The sequence below is a fragment of the Galeopterus variegatus genome, unplaced genomic scaffold, assembly GCF_000696425.1.
Source record: "Galeopterus variegatus unplaced genomic scaffold, G_variegatus-3.0.2 Scaffold132, whole genome shotgun sequence".
Classification (NCBI taxonomy): Eukaryota; Metazoa; Chordata; class Mammalia; order Dermoptera; family Cynocephalidae; genus Galeopterus; species Galeopterus variegatus.
This window is the reverse complement of record NW_007726243.1, coordinates 164,838-191,143: the sequence shown is the minus strand read 5'-3', so window position 1 is coordinate 191,143 and position 26,306 is coordinate 164,838. Positions and strand designations below refer to the sequence as shown.

The following is a 26,306-nucleotide window of genomic DNA, read 5'->3' as shown; positions in this document are numbered from 1 at the left end:
TGCCTGGTGTGTTCAAAGCACAGCAACAAAGTCAATGTGGCTAAGGCAGAATGAGACAAGGTCCCAGTAGCTGAAGAGGTCAGAGAAATGATGGGGGCCCAATCATGGAGGCCCATGGAGGCCATTGGACAGACTATGGCTTTTAATGAGTATGAAAAGAGATATAGTACTGTTCTTGAAAATCAGAAAAAAAAATGCCTATTCAATGAGGTACAGTTCTAAAAAATGTCATGTCCAGTAGACTGTGGGGATAGCCCCTTCCATCCTCTGGTCTTGAGAGTTGCTTCTGCTGATTCCCTGTTGTTTTTCTACTTCATGGAAGGGAGCTATGGAGGGCCTCCCAAGGTGGCACAGAGGTGGCCCTTTCTATCCAAGAGGATTTCTGGGGACAGGGGCATCTTAGAGGCTGCATTCCTCCCCTAGAACCTTTAAATGCCCACCCAGTCTCAGTGAGTAGTTTGTTATCTCAGTTGTCCCTTCACAAGTCTGCTAGGATTGAGTATAACTCATGAACAGAGCAGCACATTTACTCACCACTCTCACTCTGTAGCTTAGTCTTCTGCGTTGTCAGGTCATTTGCCATCCGAGTCATCTCGTCTAGTTTTGCATTTGCTTCCTTCAAGCGCTCTTCATACAGACTGCAGAGTTTCTCAGCATGAGTCTATGAGTTGAGAAAGAAGGGTTGATCACAGCTAATAGAGGCCATGTGAATTAGCTGTGCAACGAAGGAGGGGATGGGTGGCTCCTGACACCTGTGTGCTGTCTTCACAGACAGCATTGGGAAATCATGTCTTCTCATTTACACAAGTACAGTGAACTCTAGGATCCGGGCCCCTAAGAGGTTTAAACATCTTAGGCTGTAGATGTCAGTAAAGAATTCTCGAGAATTGTTTGCTTTTCTGGAGAGGGAAACATGTTAAATACTAATGAGGTGCCAGACATTATCATTTCTTGACATTATATTATATATTTAACTGTTTTTCTCACTAGAATATAAGTTTCATGAGGGTAGAGATTCTGTTTAATCACAGATATACCCCTAGTGCCTAGACTAGTACCTGCCACATTACAGGAGACCAATAAACAAGGGTAGAAGAAGGGGAAGGAAAAGAGAGAGGGGAGGGAGGAAGAAGAAAGGAAACCTAGAAGCCTGACCAAGCAGGATAGGAGAAAGCAGATGGACCTGAACTGCAACAGCCTAAAAGAAATTTGAGCTGGCAAAGCAACTGCACCTCCCAATCACTACAGCTGCAAGCTCAGGATAACACTTTGGGGCTAACAGTCACAAACTCTAACTTCTCAGAATTACCTTTTTACGCTTGAAGAAAAGGAGATGACTTTGCACTTCTACCTGATTTAGGCAACCAATCTAATCAATAGATTCTTGTCACACTCTGGAAACTCATGCTAGTGATTTTGAGACCCAAGATCCTCATACAGGACTAAGAGCTGCCAAATGTAAGATGAGGTAACCCCCTTTACCTTGAAATTAGCTGTGGTTTGCATTCTTATTATTTATATGGTCAGAAATGGTAAAATGAGGGGCCGGCCTATGGCTCACTCAGGAGAGTGTGGTGCTGACAACACCAAGTCAAGGGTTAAGATCCCCTGAATGGTGATCTTTTTAAAAAGAAAGAAAAGAAAAGGTAAAATGACATTGGTGGGCTTACATGGTTCTATAGATTTTATATATCTGTTTTTGTGAAACACATCTACAAATGATCTTTGAATGCCTTCCATCTGCTCCGTCATTGATTATGATACAAATAATCACAGCAGCAAACATGTATTAGGTACCAAGCTCTCTTCTAACCTCTTTACATTGTATAAAATCTCAGTTCATACAGCAGCCTCATGAGGCCTTTGTCTCTCCAAAGAAAGGGTGCTATGGAAATGGAAGAATAAGGACACAAAGAAGGGATTAAATCAATGGAATTTCAAAAACATGATGAAACCTGGTGAACTGGAGAAAGTTGGTGGTAAGCCTAACAGTCTCAGTGTTAACCTAATTGTTATGATCTAGCAATAGCCAAAGACCAGGAACATTTAAAAGATGATGCCAGGTTTAGTACTCTGGAAAACTTCTGAACTGGCAAACACCTTTGCCATCTCTAGTTGGAGCCTATGCTCTGTTGAACATTGTTCTCTTTAGGCTTACACTAGGGACTATCCTGAACTTCTGTGAAAGACTACTAAATTACATCTTCTTATATCTCCGGTGCAGTCCTTGACACACAATAGGCACTTAATAAATGCCTAAGACACTCAGAATTTTGCAGACATTAGTGAGAAGTTGGCCAACATACCCACTGAAGCTTACTGAGGTCACATTCATCTTTCCTCTCAAACTCAGACCCCCAATTTGTTTTTTAACTTCGTCAGGATATTACCCACTGATTAACAAACAAGTGAAGATATTCCCATTTGGAGGCTGACAAGGAATGCCATGTAGTTCCAACTCACAGGTGTTCTATAGCACACCCAGGCGTGGTGGTGGTTGTGCAACTAGACCTGGCAGAAATTTAATGACCAGCTTCCTGTTCAATGCCATCAGCATTACACAGGTTAGAGATTGATGTTAATTGCCAGGTGTGTTCAATTATCCATACTCTCCACTTGTGACTTGAAGAAAACTACAGTAATGATAAGTATCACAGTTTTTAGGTTCTCTGCAAAGTTCCTAGTTATATTTTGAATGTTGAATATGTTTGCTCTCACTTCTGAAAGTGACTTTGACAGTCAAAGACACCACACTCATTGTTTTCCTCACAACATCCCTCAAGAGTTCAGTCAGGTTGGCTCTGTTTTATAAATGAGAAAACTGAGCATCAGAGGAGCCAAATATCTTGCTCAAATCCACACAACTAGTAAGCATTGGTATTGGGATTTGAACTGAAATAGCCTATGTAGATGCAAAAAAAAAAAAAGTCCAATATTACATTCCTAAGCATCTGTTGTATGAAGTAGTGATGGCAAAGAAAATGTTAAGGATTGATTGACTTGACGGCCTAGTTGGCCCGAATTGTCATGAATCCTGGGTCTCAGAGAAAACTGGATAAAAATATGACAACTATGTGAACCATCTTTATATTATAATGTCTCCAGTAATAAATGGCCCTTTAACTGAGCCAGGAGGAATATACCCAGGTGTGAGAAATGGCACTTCTGTTTATGGCCTTGAATATGCTATGCTGTGCACCTGTTTGCTGAGGGTGAAAAAGCACAGGTCTCTGTAAGACAACTTAGTCAATGGTGTGTGGAAATGGCAAGAAAAGGAGCCAGAGAATCCCATTTTCAAAGAGGTCCATGTGGTGAAGACCAGCTGGGCTTGTGCACCTCTGTACAGTGGCCAGTCCACCTAGGCTTATAGAAAAGGCACTTGCCCTTAGGTGTAGCTTTACATGGTAAGCACTTACCATGCTAACCACTGGGGTAGTGTTTTCAATTCATAAAGTATTTTCAGAAGCAGGATCTGCAAAATAGAATGAGGCTGTTTGTCTAAAGGTAGCCTGTACAGGGACATAGCATGCAAAAAAATCGTACCTTCAAAAGAATTTCAAATTCTTTTGCCTAGGTATGCTGTAGAACACCTGTGAGCTGGAACTTCATGGCATTCCTTGTCAGCCTCCAAATGGGAATATCTTCATTTGTTTGTTAATCAGCATAAGAATATACAGTAAATTTTGAAAGCATAAGGATATACAGTAAATTTTGATACCAGGAAAAAGGAGGTTAATAGAATAATGCACATTCATCTTAATTCTCATTCTCAAAATGACATAAAAATGCTGCCTCCCAGAAATGTAGGAAGCAATGGGAATTCAAAGTAATCAAAATAATTTTGAGAATGCCTATAACTTCTAAACTGCCCTGGGCCTGTCAGCATAATATGCTTTTGAACATCCTTCAGTTTCCATTGTGCCACTAAGGCATTCTTGGCATTCTAATTCAGAAAAAGATGAAATAAACAATAAGACAAAGTTGAGCATATATACCTATGAGAGTGAACAGAATCATTTTATTCCACCAACAAATATTCAAGGCAACAGCAGAATGTGGTCACCCACAGGCACATGCAGGATTTGCAGTTGAGGCCCAACTCTGCCATATAATTGTGTGACCTTGGACAAGTCACTGAGTCTGTGAGCCCAAGAGGTATATGTAAAGGTTGATGCTAGTAACTGAGTGCACAGATTATATAAAGCACTGTAGTAAACATGAATAAAATGAGACCTAGTTTCTGCCTTAGAGATGCTTTCTTTCTTTTTTTTTTTTTTTTTTTGTCCTTTTTGAGACCGGCCGCACCGCACTCAGCCAGTGAGCACTGTGAGCGCACAGGTCATCCCCATACAGAATCCGAACCCGCGGCGGGAGCGCTGCTGTGCTCCCAGCGATGCACTCTCCCGAGTGCGCCATGGGCTCGGCCCAGAGATGCTTTCTATTTAAGCAAAGTTAAAAGACTATATAATGCAGCAGTACAAGAGGGACTGCAGCAGTGCTACAGGAATTCAGAAACAGGTAAAATTTTAATTCAGGAAGTTGAACTTGAACATTCCAGAGAGAAGAATGAGTTTGGAAAAGGCACATTGGTGGAAAAATGGACATTTGGTAGAAAGCAAGCATTTTACCTTGGCTGAAATGGAAGATCCATGAAACAAAGTAATGTGACCTAAAGCTGGCAAGGCAGATTGAGTCCAATCACAGCCCACAGGCCTTGAAATCAGAAGTTTAGAGTTCATTTTTAAGCAGGTACTTAACTCAATAAAGCCATGTTTTAGAAATATTAATCTGGATACTATAGAGGATGGACTGAAAAAGGAAAGACTGGAAACAAAAAAGATAATTTAGGAAACCACTGCAAAAGTCCAGTTTAAAGGTAATGAGAGACCTCCATGGGAATGGGGATGAGAAGCTGTAAGAGAGCAAAGGATTGACCTGCTGCAATAACTGATTGGAAAGCAAAGGACAAGAGAGGAAGTAAATAATTGAGCATTAGAGCCTGGGCAATGGGACGAACCATGTGCCGGTGACAGAAATGTGCAGAGGAAATGCCAACTTCAGGAGAAGGTGGTCAGTTTGGTTTTAGATATGCCAATTTGGGGATAGGAAGACATTTCTAATCTTTGAGAGAACAGTTTAAGGGAACGCTTTTAAGGAAATCAGGGAAAATGAAGACAGATGGCAGGGATTAAAGGAGTAAGGAGGTTGGAAGGTGTGCATCTACTTGTGGGAGATAGTCTCCAAAGATGGTTCCCCCCTCTGGTATTCACACTCTTGTATAGACCCCTGGGTCTGTGAGTTGTAACTTATATGAGTCATGCAGAGTCACTCCACAGCATTGTAAGTCTTACGTCCCAAGAATCTTTGAAACTTCTGTCTTGGTGTTTTGGAACATGTGTTCTTAGTACCCTGAATTGCCATGCAAGAAGTTCTACTCCCCCTGTGGCAACCATGCTGTGAGGAAGCCCATGTTACTTAAGTGGAGAGGTCACATGGATAGAGATTTCCAGCCAGCTCCCAGGTGGTCTAGTTATCTCAGCACATGAGCTAGAAATGTGAGCGAGGAAACCCTCAGTGACTCCTGCCTCAACAGCCATCTGACTGTAACCATATGAGCTGACTATCAATAACCAGAACCAAGAGATAATAGCAAATTCTAATTTTAAGTGACATGGTCCTCAAGTGACTTGTTAGATAGCAAGAGATAAAATGGAATGCTACTCTTTTGTCAGAGAGACAAATATAAGACAGATATAAATAGACTTTACTTTTCTCTCAAGACACAATTCTCTAGTGTCCATGGAAAGGTCATTTTTATTTGACATTTTTTGTTGTTTTTGGAGATGGGTGAATAATGGTTATGTGGAAGAATATTTTATTCTTTGGAACAAGAAGAAAAGAAAGGGATAAGTGAAAAGAAAAAAATGTATAAGGTGAAGACAGAAGTTATAATTCATGAGCTTGATCTTATCAGGTCTTATTTATTGAAAGGAAGAGTTCAGAAAAGCAGGGTTATAGTCTAAGAAAGGATTTTGCACAAAATAATACAGGAAGTGAATTAGAAGAATAAAGAAATTCCAAACAGCAATGAGAGTCTAAATGATGTTGGAAAGTATAAAATTTATACCTAATTAGTATGAACTTGTGGTGAATCTGTCAATAGTTTCAGAATTTTATTTTTTCCTACTAGAATGTACAGAAACAGAAGAGTTCATCTGAAGAATGAATGAGAGACACAGTAGAAGATGGCAACAGGAAGAAGTTGTAGGGCCTCACTTGGGCTAAGAAAGGATATAAATGAAGCCTACAAGGCATGGAGCAAGAAAGTTTCCAGTGCCCAGTGAAAGACAGAATTCATAGAAAATGCAGAATACAGAAGAGGAGACAGAGAAGACCTGATTCCTCACTAGATTTATATTCTAAGATCATTGAGGGATAGGATGGCAGTGTTGAAGTGAGCAGGACTGAAGCCATGTTGGGACCTCAAACCACATGGGCCATAGGCAACTTTTAAAAAAGAAAGTTTTTTTTTTCTCTCCACTCTTTCTTCCCACCCAAACCCCTCCAACTTTCTTATCTCGTTAGCTAAATAGGAAAACAAGGCAGAGAAACTAATCAGTACTTCACAAAGGTAACAGTTATTTCTTTGAAAGTTGTAGAGTTTGAGAAGTGATCAAGGACAAACAACTGGAAGCTGACCTTGGGTGCCAGCCAAGTACACCAGAGCTATGCTAGGTGAAACTATGCAGCAGGCTGCAGAAAAGACAATTCTACTCTGGAGCAAATCAATATCTTGCAGGGTCCTGAGATAACACTGAAGATGAGAACAGAAACCAGACGAGGCCTTGGTGAGACCTTGTACCTGACTCATACACCCGGACTCCTTATAACTCACATCTCCTGCTCTCCTGCTTTTCACCTCCCATATTCCATTCCCTCAACCCCTCCTTTAAGAACTCCTCAGTAAATCTAAATATTTGAGATGGGATAGCCTCCTATCTCCTTCAGCTGAATACATCTGCTTTTCTAGCACCAACCATTTGACTTCTGAGTCATTTTTTCTTTACTTCTTAAGGGGGTGGGCAGCCAGGCCTGAGTTTGGTAACAGCAGGGTGCCATGGTCTGAATGTATCCCATCAAAATTCACATGCTGAGACTTAATCACCAATGTGATTGTATTAAGTAGTGGGGCCTTTAGGATGTGATTAAGTCATAAGGGAGGACCCCTCATGAATGGGATTAGTGGCCTTTTAAGAGAAGTTCAAGGGAAAGTTTATCTCTTTCCCCTTTTTGCCCTTCCACCACATGAAGAAATAGCAAGAGGCAGCATCTTTGAAGCAGAGAGCCCTCACCAGATATTAAATCTGCCAGTGACTTGATCATGGACTTTTCAGCCTCCAGAACTGTAAGCAATAAATTTCTGTTGTATATAAATTACCCAGTCTCAGGTATTTTGTTACAGCAACACAATCAGACTAAGACAGAAATTTGCAGCAAGAAATGGGGGTGCCACTGTAAAAAATACCTAAAAATGTGGGAGCAGCTTTGGAAGTGGGTAATGAGCAGAGGCTGAAAGTGTTTGGAGGTACATGCTGGAGAAAGCTTACATTGCCATGAATGAGATGTTAAAGGTGATTCTGGTGAGGGCTCAGAAGAAAAGAAGACCTAGATAGAGAGAATTAATCTTAGAATTTACTTAAGTAGTCCTGATCAGAATGCTGGCAGAAAAATGGACAGTAAAGGCCATTCTGATGCGGTCTTAGAAATGAAGGACACCTTATTAGAAACTGGAGGAAAGGTCATCCTTGTTACAAAGTGGCAAGGAAATTGGCTCAGTTTTACCCCCATCCTAGTACTTTAGAAGTCAGAACTTAAGAGCAATGAACTAGGATATTAGGCAGAAGAAATCTCTAAGCAAAGTGTTCAAGATGCTGCATGACTTCTCTTGACTGTTCATAGTAAAGTGTAAGAAGAGAGAAACAAATTAAAGACAAAATTTATAGTCAAAAGGGAAGCAGAACTTAAAGATTTGGAAAATTCTCAGCCTGGCCAGATTGTTAAGAATTAAAAAACTGTCTTTAGGGCTGGCCCGTGGCTCACTCGGGAGAGTGTGGTGCTGATAGCACCAAGGCCACGGGTTCGGATCCCATATAGAGATGGCCGGTTCGCTCACTGGCTGAGCGTGGTGCTGACAACACCAAGTCAAGGGTTAAGATCCCCTTACCGGTCATCTTTTTAAAAAAAAAAAAAACTGTCTTTAGGGTACAACACCAAGGGTGTGGCCAAGCAAACATTTGATAAGGAGATTAGTATGAGTAGAAGGCAGATGCTATTCATCAAGACAATGGAAGAATGACCCTGAAGGCATTTCTGAGATCTCTGTGGCTGCTCTACCCACCACAGACCCAGTGCCAGGGCCTTGAGGGAAGCAGAATTTCAAAAGAGAGGCTGGGGCACCCATGGGACCTCAGGACTCACTGCCCAAAGCCACCTCAAGTTCCTGCTCCCCACATGCAGGCACAGTGCTCCTCTACAGCTTCAGCTGTGGCTCAAGTAGGCCCAGGTATAGCTCAAACTGCCACTCCAGAGGGCATTAGAGGTAAACCTTGGATGCACCCATGTGGTGCTAACTCTGTAGTCACACAGAGTGCAAGAGCTGTGGAGGCATGGCTACCTCCACCTAGATTTCAAACAATGTCCTGGAGAGCCTCAGTGTCCAGGAAGAGAACTGCCACAGGGGCAAGGCCACCACAGAGAGTCCCCACTAAAGCAATGCCCAGCAGATGTATGGGGTCGGGGCCATCACAGAGAGTCCTCACTAGGGCAATGCTTAGTGGAGTCATGGGGGCAGGGCTGCTGATGGCCTTGGGGGCCTAACCCTCATCCCATTGTGTCCAGAGATAGACATGGAGTCAAAGAATATTATTCTCAACTTTCAAGATTTTGTTCAGTTTTGGACTTACTTGGGGCCTGTTACCTCTTTCTTCTTTCCTATTTCTGCCTTTTGGAGTGAGAATGCCTATCTTATGCCTGTCTCTCCATTGTATTTTGAAAACAGATAACTTATTTCAAAGGCTCATAGCTGGAGAGGGAATTTGCTTCAAGATAAATCATACCTTGAGTCCCAGACATATCTGATTTAGATAAGACTCTGGACTTTAGAGTTGGTGCCAGAAGGAGTTAAGACTTTTGGAGCTATTGTGATGAAATGAATGTATTTTACTTGTAAGAAAGGCATGACTTTGGGGCAGTCTAGGGATAAAATGCTATGGTCTGAATGTGTCACTCACACAAAATTTATATGTTGAAACTTGATCACCAATGTGATAGCATTAAAAGGTGTACCTTTAGGAGGTAATTAAGTCATGAAGGAAGAGCCCTTATGAATGGGATTAATGAATTTATAAAAGAGGGGAAGGGGGCATTCATCCCTTTTCCCTTTTTCCCTTTTGCCATATAAGGATGCAGCAAGATGCACCATCTTGGAAGCAGAGAGTCCTCACCAGACACCAGATATGCTGGTGCCTTGATCTTGGACTTCCCAACCTCCATAGCTGTGAAAAATAAAATTCCATTATTTATAAATTACCCAATCTGTGGCCCTTTGTTATAGCAGCAGGAATGGGCTTAGTCATAGGGACAGATGAGAGAAAGAGAGAGAAGAAAAAGCAGAGTGACTGTTTCTTTCTACTCAATGTGGACTTTAAAAGGAATTAGTGTTAAACATTTTAGAAACCACTCCATATCTCTGAAGATATTCTACATTTCTCTGGCTATAATTCACAGAGATAAAATTTAATTGTTGGGTCATGTCTTTCCCAGATGATTTTTCAAATTCTTCTCACTAGGAGCAAAGGTTGCAGCAACTAGCCACTTGCTCTGCTGAACCTAAAACAGAGGTAGGGTTGCTGTTATGCATGATCCAATAGTAACCATTTAGCATGAGAGCTTGCAGTGTACAGGTTAATGGGATCAGAAAAGAAAGAACATGTGATGAAACTTTCCTCTAGTGCTGGCTGGTTGAAGAGATGCCAGAGGACATAAGGGAGAAAAAGTTTCTTCCTCTCAACAAAGCTGTATGTGTTCACCATTCATTCAAACAGACTCTAAAAGTATCTGGGCCACCCCTAAGGAGTGCTCACAACACAAAGTCATTCTTCAGTAGACACACTGCTAGTGCCTTCACTTTTCTAGCCCACTTACTTATGCCATCACCAGAAAGATGCATAAGGAACATGGACTGGAATTCTGGTAAAACCAGAATCTACCGTCAGGTCACATTCAGGTGATGGCTGCACTGAGGTTAGGCCTGATCTAGTCAGTCTGAAGAACTATAGCCTCCATTAGCAAATACCTCTAGTCACCAATCTCATTTATAGGTCTTTGCCCTCCCCTCCCCTACCTCCTTCCATGTTCAGAGGCTCACAAGGAGGGCACGGGAGTGGCTACCTTAGCTCTGGTCATCTGCTCAACATGGGTCAGGAGGTCATTCACTTGTAGCTGCAAATCGGTCTTGTCTTCCTCTAGTTTCTGCCTGACCTGCTGTAGATTTTCTACCTGGCCCTCAAGCTCATCCAGGCTGTCTGCATGTCTCTTCTTCAAAGAGGCAGAAGTTGCTTCAAAGTGCAGCATGGCCTCCTCCATGTCTTGGCGAAGCTTCTGGAATTTTGTTTCCTGTTTCTTAGTTATTTCCAGCTGAGCCAAACTGGCCCCTCCTGCTTCCTCCAGCCTCTCATTCAAGTCTTCCAGGTCTTGGGTGAGGGAAGCTCTCTCTCTTTCCACCTTGGCTCTAGTGGTCCTTTCAGCTTCCAGTTCCTCTTTCAAATCCTGTATCTGAGTCTGTAGCAATAAATAATTTCGACTTTTACTATGTACTTGTAGCATATCCTATATTCAATAGTTTTACTCTATTCTTTTTTTTTTTTTCTTTCTCACAACTAAGAAAGCTAACATGACATTATGGTTCCCAATTTACAACTTGAGAAAATAGAGTACACAGAAGTTAAATGATTTTCCCCAAAAGTACCAAGGCCAGAACTGGAATTTGCAGTTCTTCCAGACATCTCAGCCCTTGATGATGGGCAACTTCACTGAATTATATACATGGACAGGAAACTTTAATAAAGAGCACTTCCTAAAGGAATAGGAAAAGACCTTTCATATGAAAGAAAATATTCTAAGGAGAGTTTATAGAAAATAACATCATGAATTTTATATACAAAACCTACTCCTCTGGAATTTGTTTACTTGACCATCTCGACTATCAGGAACTTGGGCAAAAATCTGATCAACAGAATTGACATCTCCGAGTTCAAGCAACTTACTCATAAAAAACAGCATCAATTTAATTTTATACATAATGTTAACAAATTCAGTTACTTGATTACTCCTAGTCTGCAGGAGATGTCAAGTAGTAGGAGATTTGAAGTAAAAAAATAGAATTGGTAGAGGAATGGGGATATTATCATTGGAGGCAGGATTATTGGAGAAGGAAGTGATAACTCTGAGGACCCCAAACTCTTAGTGTAGGGGCAAATAACTCTACAAATCTTGATAGCGTTATTGTATTACAGTATAGTGAAGTCACTGGTGTTTATTAACATCACCTTAAACAGTTAGGCATAAGTTAGGATAGGGGAGGAAAAAAAGAATAGAATCTATTTTAGTATATGTTTTCCTTTCCATTAAATAAGAGTATCATGGCTTAGAGAAAGCTAATTTCTAGATCATACCAAATACGTAATCTATCAGTTCTACAGATTAGGTGTGACAGAGGGGGTGATTTCCACATCCAGGTAAATGTGATATCCTTCCAACTAGTTATTATGGGACCCAATACATTTATCCCAAACAATCCTGTCATTGAACCAAACATTTCTGAAACATTTCTTCAGAAATAATCTTTGGAGAACTTTTTGAAGTAGTCAAGGTAAAATAATTTACCCTTTAGGTAAGTTAAAAAACAAACAGTGTTTTTAAAACAATTTTGGATAAAGTGTCATTTGAAGATAAGACAGGTGAATATGACATATAATCATCTGGAGACTAATACTGTGCCTGAAAATAAAACATGTCCACAGAGTAGTGAGACTGGTTTTCTTATGTGGCTCAAATGTCTCAGAAATAAGTATCAGAAAGGGATTCCAGAATTATTTTGAGTAATGTCCACCTTACTGAGATATTTATTCAGCTCCAAAGGAAAAACAATCAGCTGGATGTCTGTGTGCATGTGTAATACATATATATTTAATTACTTTGTATATTTTTATAACATGGTCATATAGCATAATGCAGTCACATGGTCTAAAACTTATAAACAGCTGCCAATTATCAAATAGTGTTTTGAAGCTACAAAAAGCTACAGAATTTACTAATTTTCATCATAATTGCCTCTAATCACAAAGAATAAGCATTATAAAAATTGAATTGCTAACACTGACTGCATACTATGGGTCATGCATTGTGTTTACCACTTACATGTACTGTTGCATTTAATAATATTAGCTCAAAGAATGTCAGGAGGATTAATGAGTAAAACAATAGATGTCCTGGATTTTAGTACAATGCCCAGTCCACAGCAAACATCCAACAAATTAACTCTTCATTTTTACTACTCCCATGATAAGGAAATTTAAGCTTAAGTAATTTTCCTCAGTGTCACACATCTGTGGAATGCCTCAGTTTACCTTCTTAATGACTCTGTTTTCTGCATCTGTCTGTTATTTGCTAATGGTTTGGATACCTTAGCAGAGCATTTGTCATTGAAGCACCAATCGTCACCCATGGATCTAAACACTGGTACACATAGGTATTTGATAAATAATTACCTGAAGCTCTTTAACCACCTTCTGCAGCTGAGACACCAGGCCCTTCTTATTTTCCATCTTTGAATTCATCTGACTCATTTCTAATTCTCTCCTGTTTTAGAAAAAGTTATCAAATGGAATTGTTCAAAATAATACGTAGTTTTTAAATTATAGAAATAAAATGTGAACTCATTCTCATTGTAAAAATTCAATGATTACATATACATCTGAAGTTTTCTTGGCTGCACCCAATCTTCCACCCAGTCCCTCTTCTCTCCCTAGAGGGAACCACCATTATCCATGTCATGTGAATCCTTCCAGACATTTTTCTAGGTAATGACAAATGTTCGGGTTATGAGTGTGTTCGTATCTACAGAAGTAGTTTCATTTTCTTTACCGTGAAAAATATAATACTGTATACATTTGCACATATAGATCTCTAACTTATTCTTAACCTGATAATATGCTGGAAATTTTTCTATGCTGACCCACACACATTATTTAAAAATTAACTATGACATAGTATTCCATGACTTAGACATACCGTACTTTATTTGTGAATGTCCCTATTAATAAGAATTTAGGTTTTTCCCAATATTTTGCTTTTACAAATAATACTGTTGATATACATGCCCCCTTGTGTACACAAAAGTGTTTGTGTAGAGTGAGTACTGAGCAGGGATTTGCTGGGTTATGTGTAGGTATGTGCTTAAAACATGTAATAGCCTTGCCCTTTGCTCTCTAGTAGCAGTATGATATCATTACTTCTCAATATTTACCCTTAATATTAGCATACTTCAAAATTCTTCTTGGAGAATAGATTCATATTTTATTGTTTTATTCTGAATGTCCTCATTTCCTAGTGACGACAGCATATTTTCAACTATCAGTAATTAAAAACGGCCAATAAACCAAATATATTGCTTGTTTGTCCTTTGCCTATTTTTCTACCAGGGTGTTCATCTAATTATTAAACCATTGATTTTCTTTAAATATACCTGATGTTTATTTTTTGATATTTGTTGCAAATATTTCTCTCACTTTATAACTTGTCTCAACTTTATGTTGGCTTTTGCCACATGTTTAAAAATTTGATGTAATCAAAGTTATCAATATATTCTTTTTGTCTTTGTTTTTTTGTGACTTGTTCAAGATGACTTAAGTCTTAGGAATTGGGAGGTTATTATGGGATCCAATACATTTTGGTTATTATGGGATCCAAATACACCTATATTTTCCTTTTTTTTTTTTTTTTTAGTTATCTAAGAACACAACATGAAATCTACTCAAAGTTTTAAGTGCAAAATACAACACTGTTAACTAGAGGCACAATGTTATACTGCAGATCTCTAGAACTTAGCTACTTGTATCACTGTAACTTTATACCCATTGAAGAGTTGATTTCGTGAAAATATGTATTTAGTCTTCATCCCCATCTCATGACATATGACTCCTAAAATCCTTAGACTCTCCAAAATGATGAGTCTTTTCATATGCTAATGATGGCTGGAGCCCCTAGGTAACTTCAGGATGGGAGCTGGTCACAGGAAGGACTGAGGTGGGACTTTGCTTCCCAACCCCCAATCTCGGGGAAGGGAGAGGGGCTGAAGGTTAAGCTGATCACCAGTGGCCAGCAATTTAATCTATCACACCTATATAATGAAGCCTCCATGAAACTCAAGAAGTCTGAGTCCGGAGAACTTCCCCATAGCTGAACTTGTGGAGTTCCTGGAGGGTGGTGTGCTCTGGGAGGCATGCCCCTTTCCCCACACCTTGCCCTCTTTGTCTGTATCCCTTGAAATGTCCCTTCTAATAAACTGGTAAACAAAAGTAGGTGTTTCCCTGAGTTCTGTGAGCTGCTCAAACAAACTAATTGAACCCAAGGAGGGGGTTGTGGGAACCCTGATTTATAGCAGGTTGGTCAGTTCCAGAGACCCGGACTTGGGACTGGCATCTGATGGGGGTTGGGGGGAGGCAGTCTTGGGGACTAAGCCATCAACCTGTGAGATCTGATGCTATCTCCAGGTAGGTAGTGTCAAAATTGAATTGGAGGGTGCCCCACCGGTATCTGCTGAAGACCTGCTGGCTTGCTGGACAGTGAGGAGAAATCCCCACACATTTGGACACAGAAGTCTTACTTCTGTGCTGATGATTGTTACTGAGTAAGAACACAGGAAATGACTGTGTTCTGTTTTCCCACTCAAACAGCAACTCCCCACTTGTCCCTTCTCCTAGCCACTGTCACCCACCATTCTATGAATGTTTCTATGATGAGTTTGATTATTTCAGTTGCTTTATATTAGTGGAATCGGGCAGTATATGTTTTTTTGTGACTGGCTTATTTCACATTGCATGATGTCCTTCTGGTACATCCATGTTGTATATGGTAAGATTCTTTTTTAAGGCTGAATAATATTCCACTGCATGTATATACCACATTTTCTCTCTCCATTCATACACTAATAGATATTTATGTTGTTTCCATATCTTGGCTATTGTGAATAACGTTGCATCTTCTAATGGTTTTATAGTTTTGTTTTTACATTGAATTCTTAATGCAACTGGATTTTGTGTGTACAAAAAGAGAGACAGGAATTTAACTTTTACCTCAGAAAATAATCCCAACACCATTTATTAAGTATTCTATCCTGTCATTACTAATTTGAAATGCCACCTTTATCATGTATTAAGCTTCAAATACACATAGGTTCATATAGAAAAAAGGTTTTACAATAAAGTTACAACTTCCTGAAAATATGGATTCTAAAATGCTGACACCACCTTTATCATGTATTAAGCTTCAAATACACATAGGTTCATATAGAAAAAAGGTTTTACAGTAAAGTTACAACTTCCTGAAAATATGGATTCTAAAATGCTGACATGCTTTGACCTGTGGCCTACAAGGACAGAGTATCAGTTTCTCTCTGCTAAGCTGAAACACAATCTTCAAAACTGAATGCTAGGGGACTCCATCATTTTGCCTTACATCGTCCCGTTACATTCATAAGGTTACCTATTTCATCTTTCCAAACACCTATCAAGTTCAGTAACTTAATGGTAGAATATTAATCAAGCCTCACCAAGAGCATATATAAAGGCAACACAGGTCCACAAGCAAGCAAGCCAGAAACTCACAGCTGCTCACCCGACTCTTTCACCTGACATCAACGTACCACCAGCCTTAACCTGGCCTTATCTTACTCTTGGGCCTCACTGTTTTCCTCTCATTTGGTTTAATCTAAGTTAAAAATCCCTAATGGTTAAAACTAACCTGAGAGTGCCATTTTGCCCCAAGTTCCTTGCGACACTGAGGGTTGCGATCCGTTGCCGGTCACGAAAAAAGACAAAAAGACAAAAAAAAATGCTGACATGCTTTGACCTGTGGCCTACAAGGACAGAGGATCAGTTTCTCTCTGCTAAGCTGAAACACAATCTTCAAAACTGAATGCTAGGGAACTCCATCATTTTGCCTTACATCGTCCCCTTACATTCATAAGGTTACCTATTCCATCTTTCCAAACACCTATCAAGTTCAGTAACTTAATGGTAGAATATTAATCAAGCCTCACCAAGAGCATATATAAAGGCAACACAGGTCCACAAGCCAGCCAGCCAGAAACTCACAGCTGCTCACCCGACTCTCACCTGACATCAACATACCACCAGCCTTAACCTGGCCTTATCTTACTCTTGGGCCTCACTGTTTTCCTCTCTCATTTGGTTTAATCTAAGTTAAAAATCCCTAATGGTTAAAACTAACCTGAGAGTGCCATCTTGCCCCAAGTTCCTAAGGGTATAAGGAATCCATGTGAACTGAAAGTTTCCCTAATTTTGATTGTTTTCATATTTTGCTTTAGATTTTATGGTTTATTATTTATATAGTAAATTATTTGACCAAAAAATATAAATATTAATAAAGTTATATCTGACAAATTATTTAAGTGATCAGAGAGTACATCAGACTTAACCTGGGGGTCAATATATATTTTCTTAATTCTGTGCCACTGGTCTCATGAGTGAAAGAAATGAGCCATTTTCATTTTTTGACTTGTAGCCTCAAATTCCCAATAATTCACATTTCATATATCTTACACTTTTCATTCTCATCTGCTAGTCGAACCCTTCTCAGTGATATCCTCCTAGAATATTCATTTACTCTCTTTTTACAACTACATAATAAAGTCCAGCAAAGAAGAAAATCCATTTCCTATGTTTGTTATCCTTGACTGAGGTCCTGAGATCTTCAACCCTGAGAATAAATGAAACGAGAGAGCTGTTCCTTCCAATACAAGGTCTCCCAGAGTCTCACGTCAACAGAAAGGTGGCTTACTTCCTCAGCTTTTCTGCTAGCTGCAGCTGGCTGCTTTCCAGGTTCTCCATACTTTCCTGGTTCAGCTTTAAATCCCTCTCCAGTTTGTGCATTTCCTTTTCACAGCTCATTCTCACTTTTCTCTCCCGCTCAAGGGCACCCTCAAGCTGATAAAAGAAGATATTATTAAGTCCAGTTAGGAAGAGCTTAAACTTCACTAGACATGTTCATTAACACTTTAGCTTCTGGAAAAAGAAATACAGATTCTGTAAATGATGACCAGTTACATAGACGTTTTAAGAAAAATATTGCATGCATCAACAGAAAATAGACAATAGACAAAATCATAGACAAAAGAATATAGAAATTGCAGTGATAGGAGAAAACTTTAGAGGTGACAGAATACGAGCTCTGTCCTAGGAATGGAGCTAATGATAAATGGCCAATGAGCACTTGTTTGATCACTGTCTGGTGATGGGGAGCTCACTTCTTCACATGGCAGTTCATTCACGATGGGTAAGTCCATTTACTTGGAAGTGCTTCTTCATGAGCAGTCAATATTCTCTGTAAATTCCACCCACGAGTTCAAGCTCTGCTCCCTGGAGCAACACATGACCATACGTGAATATTTGGCAGTCTTCCTGTGTCTCTCAACTCAGTATCACTGGCCCTGTCAAACACATCTCACATGGCATGATTTTCATGCACCCTTCACCACCTTGGTACCCTCTTCCAGTCCATAACATTATGTCATATTCTGGTATTCCACCAAGCTTGTCAGAACATTCCAGTTTTGTCTGGATTTGTGTTGCCAACAATGAGAAAGAGGTTAGTTTAGCAGGAAGCTGGATAACAGTTACAACATGGCTTTTAGTTTACTGACATGTTTGCTTTTCAGCAATGTAAGGTATTTCCTGTAACCAGCCAAAGATATAAATTAAAATGCAAAGGGAGGGAGAATTTCTAGAACACATTTGTAAAAACCTGAAAACAGATGAAATCTGGGTGATGTATACTAAGTGATGTGTCCCCCCAAAATTGATAGGTTGAAACACTAATCCCCAATGTGTTGGTATCAGGAGATGGGGCCTTTGGGAGGTGATTACATCATAAGGATGGAGCCCATTCATGAGGGCTCCACCCTTATTATAAAAGAGACCCCAGAGAGCTCCCTCGTCTCTTCTGCCATATGAGGATACAATGAGAAGGCACCCCCATGAACCAGGAAAGGGCCCTCACCAGACACTGAATCTGCCAGCACTCTGATCTAGGAATTCCAAACCTCCAGAACTGGGAGAAATAAACTTCTGTTGTTTATGTGTCACCCAGTTTACGGTATTTAGCAGCCTGAATAGACTATGACACCAGGAGAGAACAAGTGTGTATTCGTGTACATATGTATGTATGTGTGTGTGTGTGTCTGTGTGTGATGTGCAGGCACATGCGCACATACAAATACACATAAATCCTTACATTGAGGCTTTTGAGATATGCAATTAGTGGAAATAGGAAGAAATGTAAGATGATGGACAAGGAATAGAAAAAACTGATAGAGGCAAGAGGAAAAAGAAGCAGATAATCAAAAATCCAACCACACTTGTCCCCAGTTTTATAAAGGTTAAGCTTTGGGGACTAATAAGAGAACAAATGCATATACTATGTGAGCTGGGGAGTGAGAAAGGAAGAGTTATGAACCTACATATTGAAACTGGTCTGAAACATTTTTATTTGACAAGGTGTTTAGAGGCAGAACAGGGGCATCAACTTTAGAATCTTACAAGTATTTTCCAGTAGTGTAGGTAGAACACAGCTTGTGTCTTTCATTTCATTCACCTGAAAATAAATCTCAGCACACCACTGGAGACACAACACAGCCTTTAAAACTAATTCCTCAACACCAGTGTCAGAGTACCAGCCTATCTGTGGGGCAAAACACCAGGTTCTCGGGGAACCATGGGGACTAGCCAGTCACTTAGGATGATAGCCCTTTCCGATTCATCTCAGTGTTCTTCTCCCACTGCTCAGAATGAATGAAAGTTGCATTTAAAAACTGACAGATTACATGCTGGAACCTCTCATACTGTAGTGGTTCAGTGGATGTTAAGGAAAAAAACACCTCTGTTTCTCAATAATGAGGGAAACAAACTACTAAGTTTTCCTGAAACTGTCAAGATAAATCAAAGGAAAAATTGGAGGTATGTATATTTTCAGACAGAGCTAACTAGCCAAATACATCGCTACTTACCTCATTAACTTGCTGTTCCAATTTTAGATTTGCTTTGCTCAGGCCGCTGAGCTTCTCCTCCTCCATGTGCAGGTCACCCAGGGTCTGCTCATGGGCCTCCTGTGCAACCTGGGCTGCTCTGTTAAGTTTGCTAATATCCTCATTGAGAAACTCCACCTCCTCAGTCAGGTTCTTGAGCTGTCAGGAGAAGACAACAGCAGCTTCATTAAAGCTGCCTCCAGAAGGTTGGGCACAGCACTAAGGGTCCTCATCTCTCTTTGTAGTCCAAGACACACAGAAGGTAGCCAGTGTCATCGAGAGCCACATTTAGCTAAATTCCCAATATATCTTTTAAAATTCTAAATTCACTTTTTCTTCTGCAAAAATGATCTGTTATCTGGCAAGATCAGGAAATGGGGTATTCTGGTTAATCAATTATTATGAATATATCTCATTGGATGGCCAATTTATTTCATGTTATTATATAATAACACCACTAAAGGGAACTTGACTTTCTTTTGAGGGGTCAGGGGGTATGTACTTATCGTGTTGGGCTTCAGTATTCCTAAAAAGTAGCAGTTAAAGTTCCAGCTGATAGGACATGCAAAACTGGAAGCTGGCTATCAGGCCCAAGTGCTTTCTGTGAAAGGAAATCAATAGAAATGAGCTGCTATTTAATCGTCTGCCAAAACTACACTGTCATTTTGGAGACCAGTTGTTTATCAGAAGTTTGATAGAGACTCTGCACTAACCTCAATTCACACACAGATGTGAAGTTAAAACTTTCAACTGAAACAAACAAAATGCCAAAGTCCTTACTGGAATGAAAATGACATCTCCAAGGTCAATCTCCCAATCAATGGCACAGTTGGAGATTCAGACACATCCCAAATCCCCTTTTAGTAAACTGCATCATGCTAGCTCTCTTTCCAAAATAGGATACTTACGGGGTCCACAAAACCCTTGTGGCTCTTTCTACTACACTTCAGATGCAACAAGATTGGAACAAATGAAAACATTTCATTTGGGAGATTAAGTGGGGTTTCATAAATTCAAATCAGGACAGCACAGTTCATCAGACTCTTTATTTTATGCCAGTTCTGCCTCCCAACACTGTAGAGTTCTGAGGCACTGTGTTAACTAACTTAGAACAAGTCTGGTATGGGAGCCTGATTTGAGAGTGGAATTCCAGCATCTAGGCCTTTCTAACAGGATAGAAAAAGCACCTTATGCTCCGTAGCGTGTTTCTCCTTCTCTGACTTCGCCATTATTGTTTCCAGGTCATCGATTTCTTTCTTCAGCTCAGAACATTCATCTTCGAGTTTCCGCCCCCTGGCAGTCAGCTCAGAATTTATCTCCTCTTCTTCCTCCACCCTATCTGAAAGCTCCTTGACTCTGGCCTCCAGCTGGATCTTGGATTTAATCAGCGACTCACACTGCTCCTCAACATTTGCCAGGGTCTCTTGCTCCTGCCATGATGAGGAGAAAATTGTTGCCAACAGCTGGAAGTAATTTATCAGCTCAGCGAAAATGCTGCTGAACACATTGCGAAGAGATAATTGCCTGCCCCCTGCCCAGCTCTTTCACCTACCTTTCCTAAGCAGCTGAAATAATATTCCCAGGTCCCCGTTCCTATTGTTGAGAAGTGGAGTTGCTTGTGTTTGGAGGTGCTTTCAATCTTTCAGGCCCATTCAGTAGATTAGATTACCTCTTCGGAAGCACTTAATAGAATTCTGGTGGCCTAAAGAAGCTAATGCCTTGAAAAATCAGTGGTGCGCTGCTTAAATCGCAGCTTCTGGAAGCATCCACGTGGGCACATAGTTCGAGGTTGATACCACCCAAAATATGGTCTTTTAAGAAAGCAGGTTTCCCTCAGACAATAGAATATTTTTAATATTATTCTATGTGCCCTGATGCCTTTTATCTATATATAATCTAATAAATTAAGCTGAGCTATTTTTTTATTCATAAGCTGAATTTAGAATTCAAAAGGTTGCTTGCAAGTCACTAACTAGATTTCATTATTTCCAACTAAAATTTTTGTCTCAATGATTTTGCTAGCAACAAATTCCACTAGTTATATATAGAGTATAAAATACTCCTTCCTTTTATCCTCTCACATGCACTGCCTCCGACTCTTACTGCGTGACCCATTGTTCCTGTATTATGAGTCAAGTAAGAAATGAAGGGGCTTCTTGCTATAGAGCACCTTTCAGAACTTTGAGCCCCTTTAATTTGTCTTCTTTAGAGGCTGCACGAAACCTCTTTGCGGGAAAGTTCTTAATTGCTGTAGGTCTCACTGCAATGTAACTGCACACACATCTTCATCCTCCATCTCTAGACCTCATCTATTCTCCATAATATGCCAGTTTGGGCAATTTATTAACTATATATTTGCCTTGCTTAAGTTGTGCAAGCTAATTAGATAAAAAGCAAAAAAAAAAAAAAAAAAAGAGATAAAAATCTAGGCAATTTGGCTCTGAGTGACTCCTGGCTAGAAAATGGCTGCCTGCTCAACAAATGGGGTACAAAGAGGCACAGATGGAGAGAGGTACAGAAACAGTAAATCCAACTCACTAAAGACCCAATAGAAGGGCTAAATTAAAAAAGATGTTAAGACATTGAGGAAGGGCTCATACAAATCAGAGAAGAAGCTTCCAATGTTTGGAAAGTAATGGGGACATTTGACCTTTGGTCACCCCAGGTTGACAGGCAGGACAGTTGCTGAGTAGAATTCAGCATGTGTATAGAACATGTCACCATCACCAAATAATGAGGACAGTCCAATCAACCATCATTGATCTCTTCACTAATCATGACAATGGTATTTGGGGCCAGCTGAGCAGTGGTGTGGCAGTTTTACAGTTGGAAGATCCTTTCCCCAATGGCAGTTATTCTCTCATGTACTCACAATTCTGCTAGTGATTTGAGAAAGTGAAGGATTTTTTAAAAACCCTTCTTTCTTTGATCCCCTTTGTGTTTAGCTGTGTCCCTTAAAAATAAAGTATGATAAAATATTTCATAGTTCTGTCAACTTTTTAATCACAGGTACAATTTGAACTCATCTCAGACTTCCTGGATTTGCCCCAAAATTTGCTTCTATGTGTTTCCCATGTTACCCACAATGGTCCTTAACATGCATCTCAAGCTTTTACCTTTGCCCTGCACAAGTTGGGTCCATTTCTATCTCCTACATCACCCCAGGTAGTACTGGCTACTCTCTTTCCATAGGAAGAATTGTGGGAACTGGCAGGCCAGGTCTCACCCAGAGCTTCTCCCCCTAAGCCAAAATATGTCACAAACTGTGATTCCTACTGTATGGATCTTAAAGTAGGTTTAGAAAGGGGCCCAGGAATTTGTATGTTTAGTAAGCATCCCAGGTGAGGCTGGTAGACACTAAAGTTCTAGAATAATTTGCTATATTAAATATATATCAAGGGCCGGCCCGGTGGCGCACTCGGTAGAGTGCGGCGCTTGGGAGCGCGGCGGCACTCCCGCCGAGGGTTCAGATCCCATCTAGAGACCGGTCTGCTCACTGGTTGAGCGCGGTGCGGGCACGACACTGAGGGTTGCAATCCCGTTACCAGTCACGAAAAAAGACAAAAAGGGAAAAAAAAAAATAAATAAATAAATATATATCAAAAATGTGGCTTTGGGTATAAAGTCTATGGCCTGTTGGCTTGTTGGCAGATAGCATAGCTCCAGAAAAAAATAATAAATTGGGTCAGTCTACAATTACTAACTGTTCTCTGTTTTCAGTAAGTTTCAAAAGCAAAAAAAAAAAAAAAAAACTGTTCAAGTAATTGAACCCAGCATTTTTCAACTTAGGATTGTATAGAGTAGGGTGGAGAGTATAATAAAGGTGGGTAAAATCTCATCCTTGCCATTTGGGATGTTCAGGGATCACAGCAGTCCAGGTGGTTAGGGAGGAGGAAGGTGAAAGGGAGTGAGTAATGAATGATGTGTTAGCATCAGATTGGAAATAGAGGCTTGAATGCCACGACCAGGAGTTTGGAGTCTGAAATGTACATATTGCAGGATCTAAAAGTTGCTCATCAAAGAAGCAACATAATGTTTGTTTAAGGCAATGGTTCTTAATCCTGACTGATATCAGAATTGCTCATACAGACTTTTTGGACCCACACAGGGCCTGCTTAATCAAAATCTGAAATCAATATCTGAAATCATAATCAATATCTGAAAGTGGTGTCTAAGCCGCTTTCTTTTTATTTTTTTAATGCCTCACAAATGAATCTGATACAAAGGCAAGGTTGAGAACTGCTGTTTGAAGAACTCAACTTATTAGTAATGTTTATTTGGACTGGGAAGGGAAAATAGGAAGACCAAAATTAAAAAATCCAACTAGGAGCATACTGCAATAATCCTTAAAATCTCAGTCAAACTTCTCTCAGAACCTATTAAAATCCTGTCTGCTGATTTGCTAATGGGTCATGGGCTACAAAGAAACTTTAAATTAAGACCAAGTGTTTCTTGGCTCAGATGATAGATTATGGTACTATTACATAGTAAAAACCAATCTGATAGTTTGTCCCTTTTCAAAGACATCCTGCCAACGAAATCACTTTATTATAAAGAAGGATATCTCTTTAAGTGTTTTCCATTGTCTATATTTGATGAAATTCTATGGTATTTAAAAATCACGTGCCTTTAATTTTTTTTCAAGTTAACATTGCCTGTGAAACAAGGGAGTCTAATTAAAAACTTGATTTGAAAAATAAATGGTGGGGCTACTCACTGCCTGCAGCTGAAGAATCAGGTCATTTTTCTCTTGGTTGAGGGAGACTTGCTTTGCTTTCAGTTCCTCCCTCTGAGATTCTGATTTCTCCAAGGCTTTATGTAGTCGCAAACACTCTTCCTTCAGTCTGGCTGTCTCCTCTCCCACTCCTGCAGATTTAACAAGAGGCTTGATCTTGAAGAAGAGCCTCATCCAGGGCCAGTTATTCACAGCCATGAAAGCTCTTATGTTCCACTGGATCAAAAGAAGTGCGTCCCTAAATCAAGAGAGAAAAGAGAAAAGCAAGTTAACCCAGATTATAAGAGAGTTATTTTCCAAATTAATGTGCTTAATAAGCACATCTTTTTGGGAGTCATAAATTCTCATTAGTCTTCAAAGCACTTCTATATCTGGGTTCTTTTTTGATTCTGACAAAAACTCTACAAGGGATTTCTGGGGCTAGCAGTATTATAGACTACATGTCCTGAAAATGCTCTCACCATAAAAATCCTTTAAATGATAGCTGAGTGTATTAGTCCATTTCTGTTGCTTATAATAAAATAACTGGAACTGAGTAATTTATAAAGAAAACAAAATTTATTGTTTACAGTTTGGAAGGCTTGGAAGTCCCAAGTCCAGAGAACACATCTGGTGAAGGCCTTGTTGGTGGTGACAGTGATGCAGGGGTCAAGCACGGCAGAATATGGCAGAGCAGAGAGACAGATAGCTCCTCATGTGCTCATCTTTTAAAGCCCTTAGAACCACACCCATGACCATCTTTCAGTCCATTCACTATCACAGAATCCTCACAATCTAATTATCCCTTCAAGACCCCACCTTTCAATTACCATAATAGGATGTTCCATCCTCTTAACAATGTCACAGGGGGGAACCAAGCCTCACACATTAAACTTTGGGGGGACACAATTCAATCCACTAAACTGAGCCTGAAAATGAATAAGACATACAGAAGGAAGTAAAAACCTGAGTAATAAATGAATGCATGGATAGCATGGCCATCTTCATGGAAGAAGAGAGCCAGTCTTGGTATTGTAAGGGTTTGTATTTTCATATTCACATGAATAAAGAAGAGGCATGGTGGAGACCTCCAAAGAATTACATTCTTAACGAAAAGGAGGACTAAAAAAATCCACCCAGTTGCAAACATATATGTCAAAGAGAAGTACATCTGATTTGGTCTGGGTGAAGAAAAATATTCTACTCCAAACAATTTTTTTTATCATGGTCCAGCACTACTGCTATAGCTGAGGTTTAAATTATACTACCTGATTGGTGCAGAAATATCCAAGAAATGAGCATAATAATTTTTTTACACTGGTAGTAAATACCCTTTGTGCCCTTGAAGTAGGAAAATGCAAAAGTGTGCTAAGGAAAATGCTCTAAAACCAAACACCAGAAATTCTCTTAGATACCATGCCCCTCCACCCCAAAATGAAGTTATAATCCAAAATTACAAAACACATATAGAAAAAAAATCAACCATTAGTGAGGGTGGGCATATACAATAAAAAGTTTGATTAAACCCCCAAGAGATTCAGATAATTAAACAATCTGATGAACACTATAAAATAATTATGTTAAAAATTACTAAAGGCATAAAGGAAAGAAATGAAAAAACAAAAAAATCAACCATTATGATACAAGGACAGACAGATTTCAAAGCAGACCAAATAAAATGTCTAAAACTGAAAATTATAGTTTGAAGTCAAACACTCAATGGGAGAATTAAACAGCTGATTTGACAAACAGTAAAAATATACTAGTAAATTTAGAAAAAACAAATAAACCTGGGAATTAAGAAAATTCCCAGACTTTAGAACAACCTTGATGGCCCCAGGATCCAGGATGGCCACCATAGTCCCAGGTTCCAGGCCCACCCGAGTGGCTAGGCTGGACATGCAGCTTAAGACTACAGGCCTGCACCTGTAGAATCAGGCTCTAGGCCCAGCCCTGTAGACCCAGGCATTAGGCTGGCCCCCACAGACTGAGACTCCCACCCCATCCCCATGGACCCAGTTGAGAAGCCTGCCCCAATGGAGCCCAATGCCAGGCCAACCCCCATAGACCCAGGTGCCAGGTCCACCACCATGAACTCAGGCACAAGGGCCACCCATGCAGACCCAAGCTCTGGGTCTGCCCCAGAAGATACAGCCTCTGGGTGCACCCCTATGGATCCAGGAATCAGGTCTGATTACACAATGAAACAGG

The 26,306-nt window shown here is 40.0% G+C and overlaps 1 protein-coding gene across 1 annotated transcript in view; it reads right to left on the bottom strand.

The window, feature by feature from the left end:
* MYH15 (myosin, heavy chain 15) overlaps positions 1-26,306 on the bottom strand; it is a 134,015-nt gene that overhangs the window by 43,404 nt on the left and 64,305 nt on the right. The window contains exons 22-28 of the mRNA XM_008588775.1: positions 24,099-24,354; positions 20,569-20,811; positions 19,364-19,540; positions 17,140-17,285; positions 12,828-12,918; positions 10,450-10,839; positions 535-661 (exon numbers count right to left, since the gene is read on the bottom strand). Of these exons, the coding sequence (XP_008586997.1) occupies positions 535-661; positions 10,450-10,839; positions 12,828-12,918; positions 17,140-17,285; positions 19,364-19,540; positions 20,569-20,811; positions 24,099-24,354 (1,430 nt within the window). The remainder of the gene's footprint in view (positions 1-534; positions 662-10,449; positions 10,840-12,827; positions 12,919-17,139; positions 17,286-19,363; positions 19,541-20,568; positions 20,812-24,098; positions 24,355-26,306) is intronic.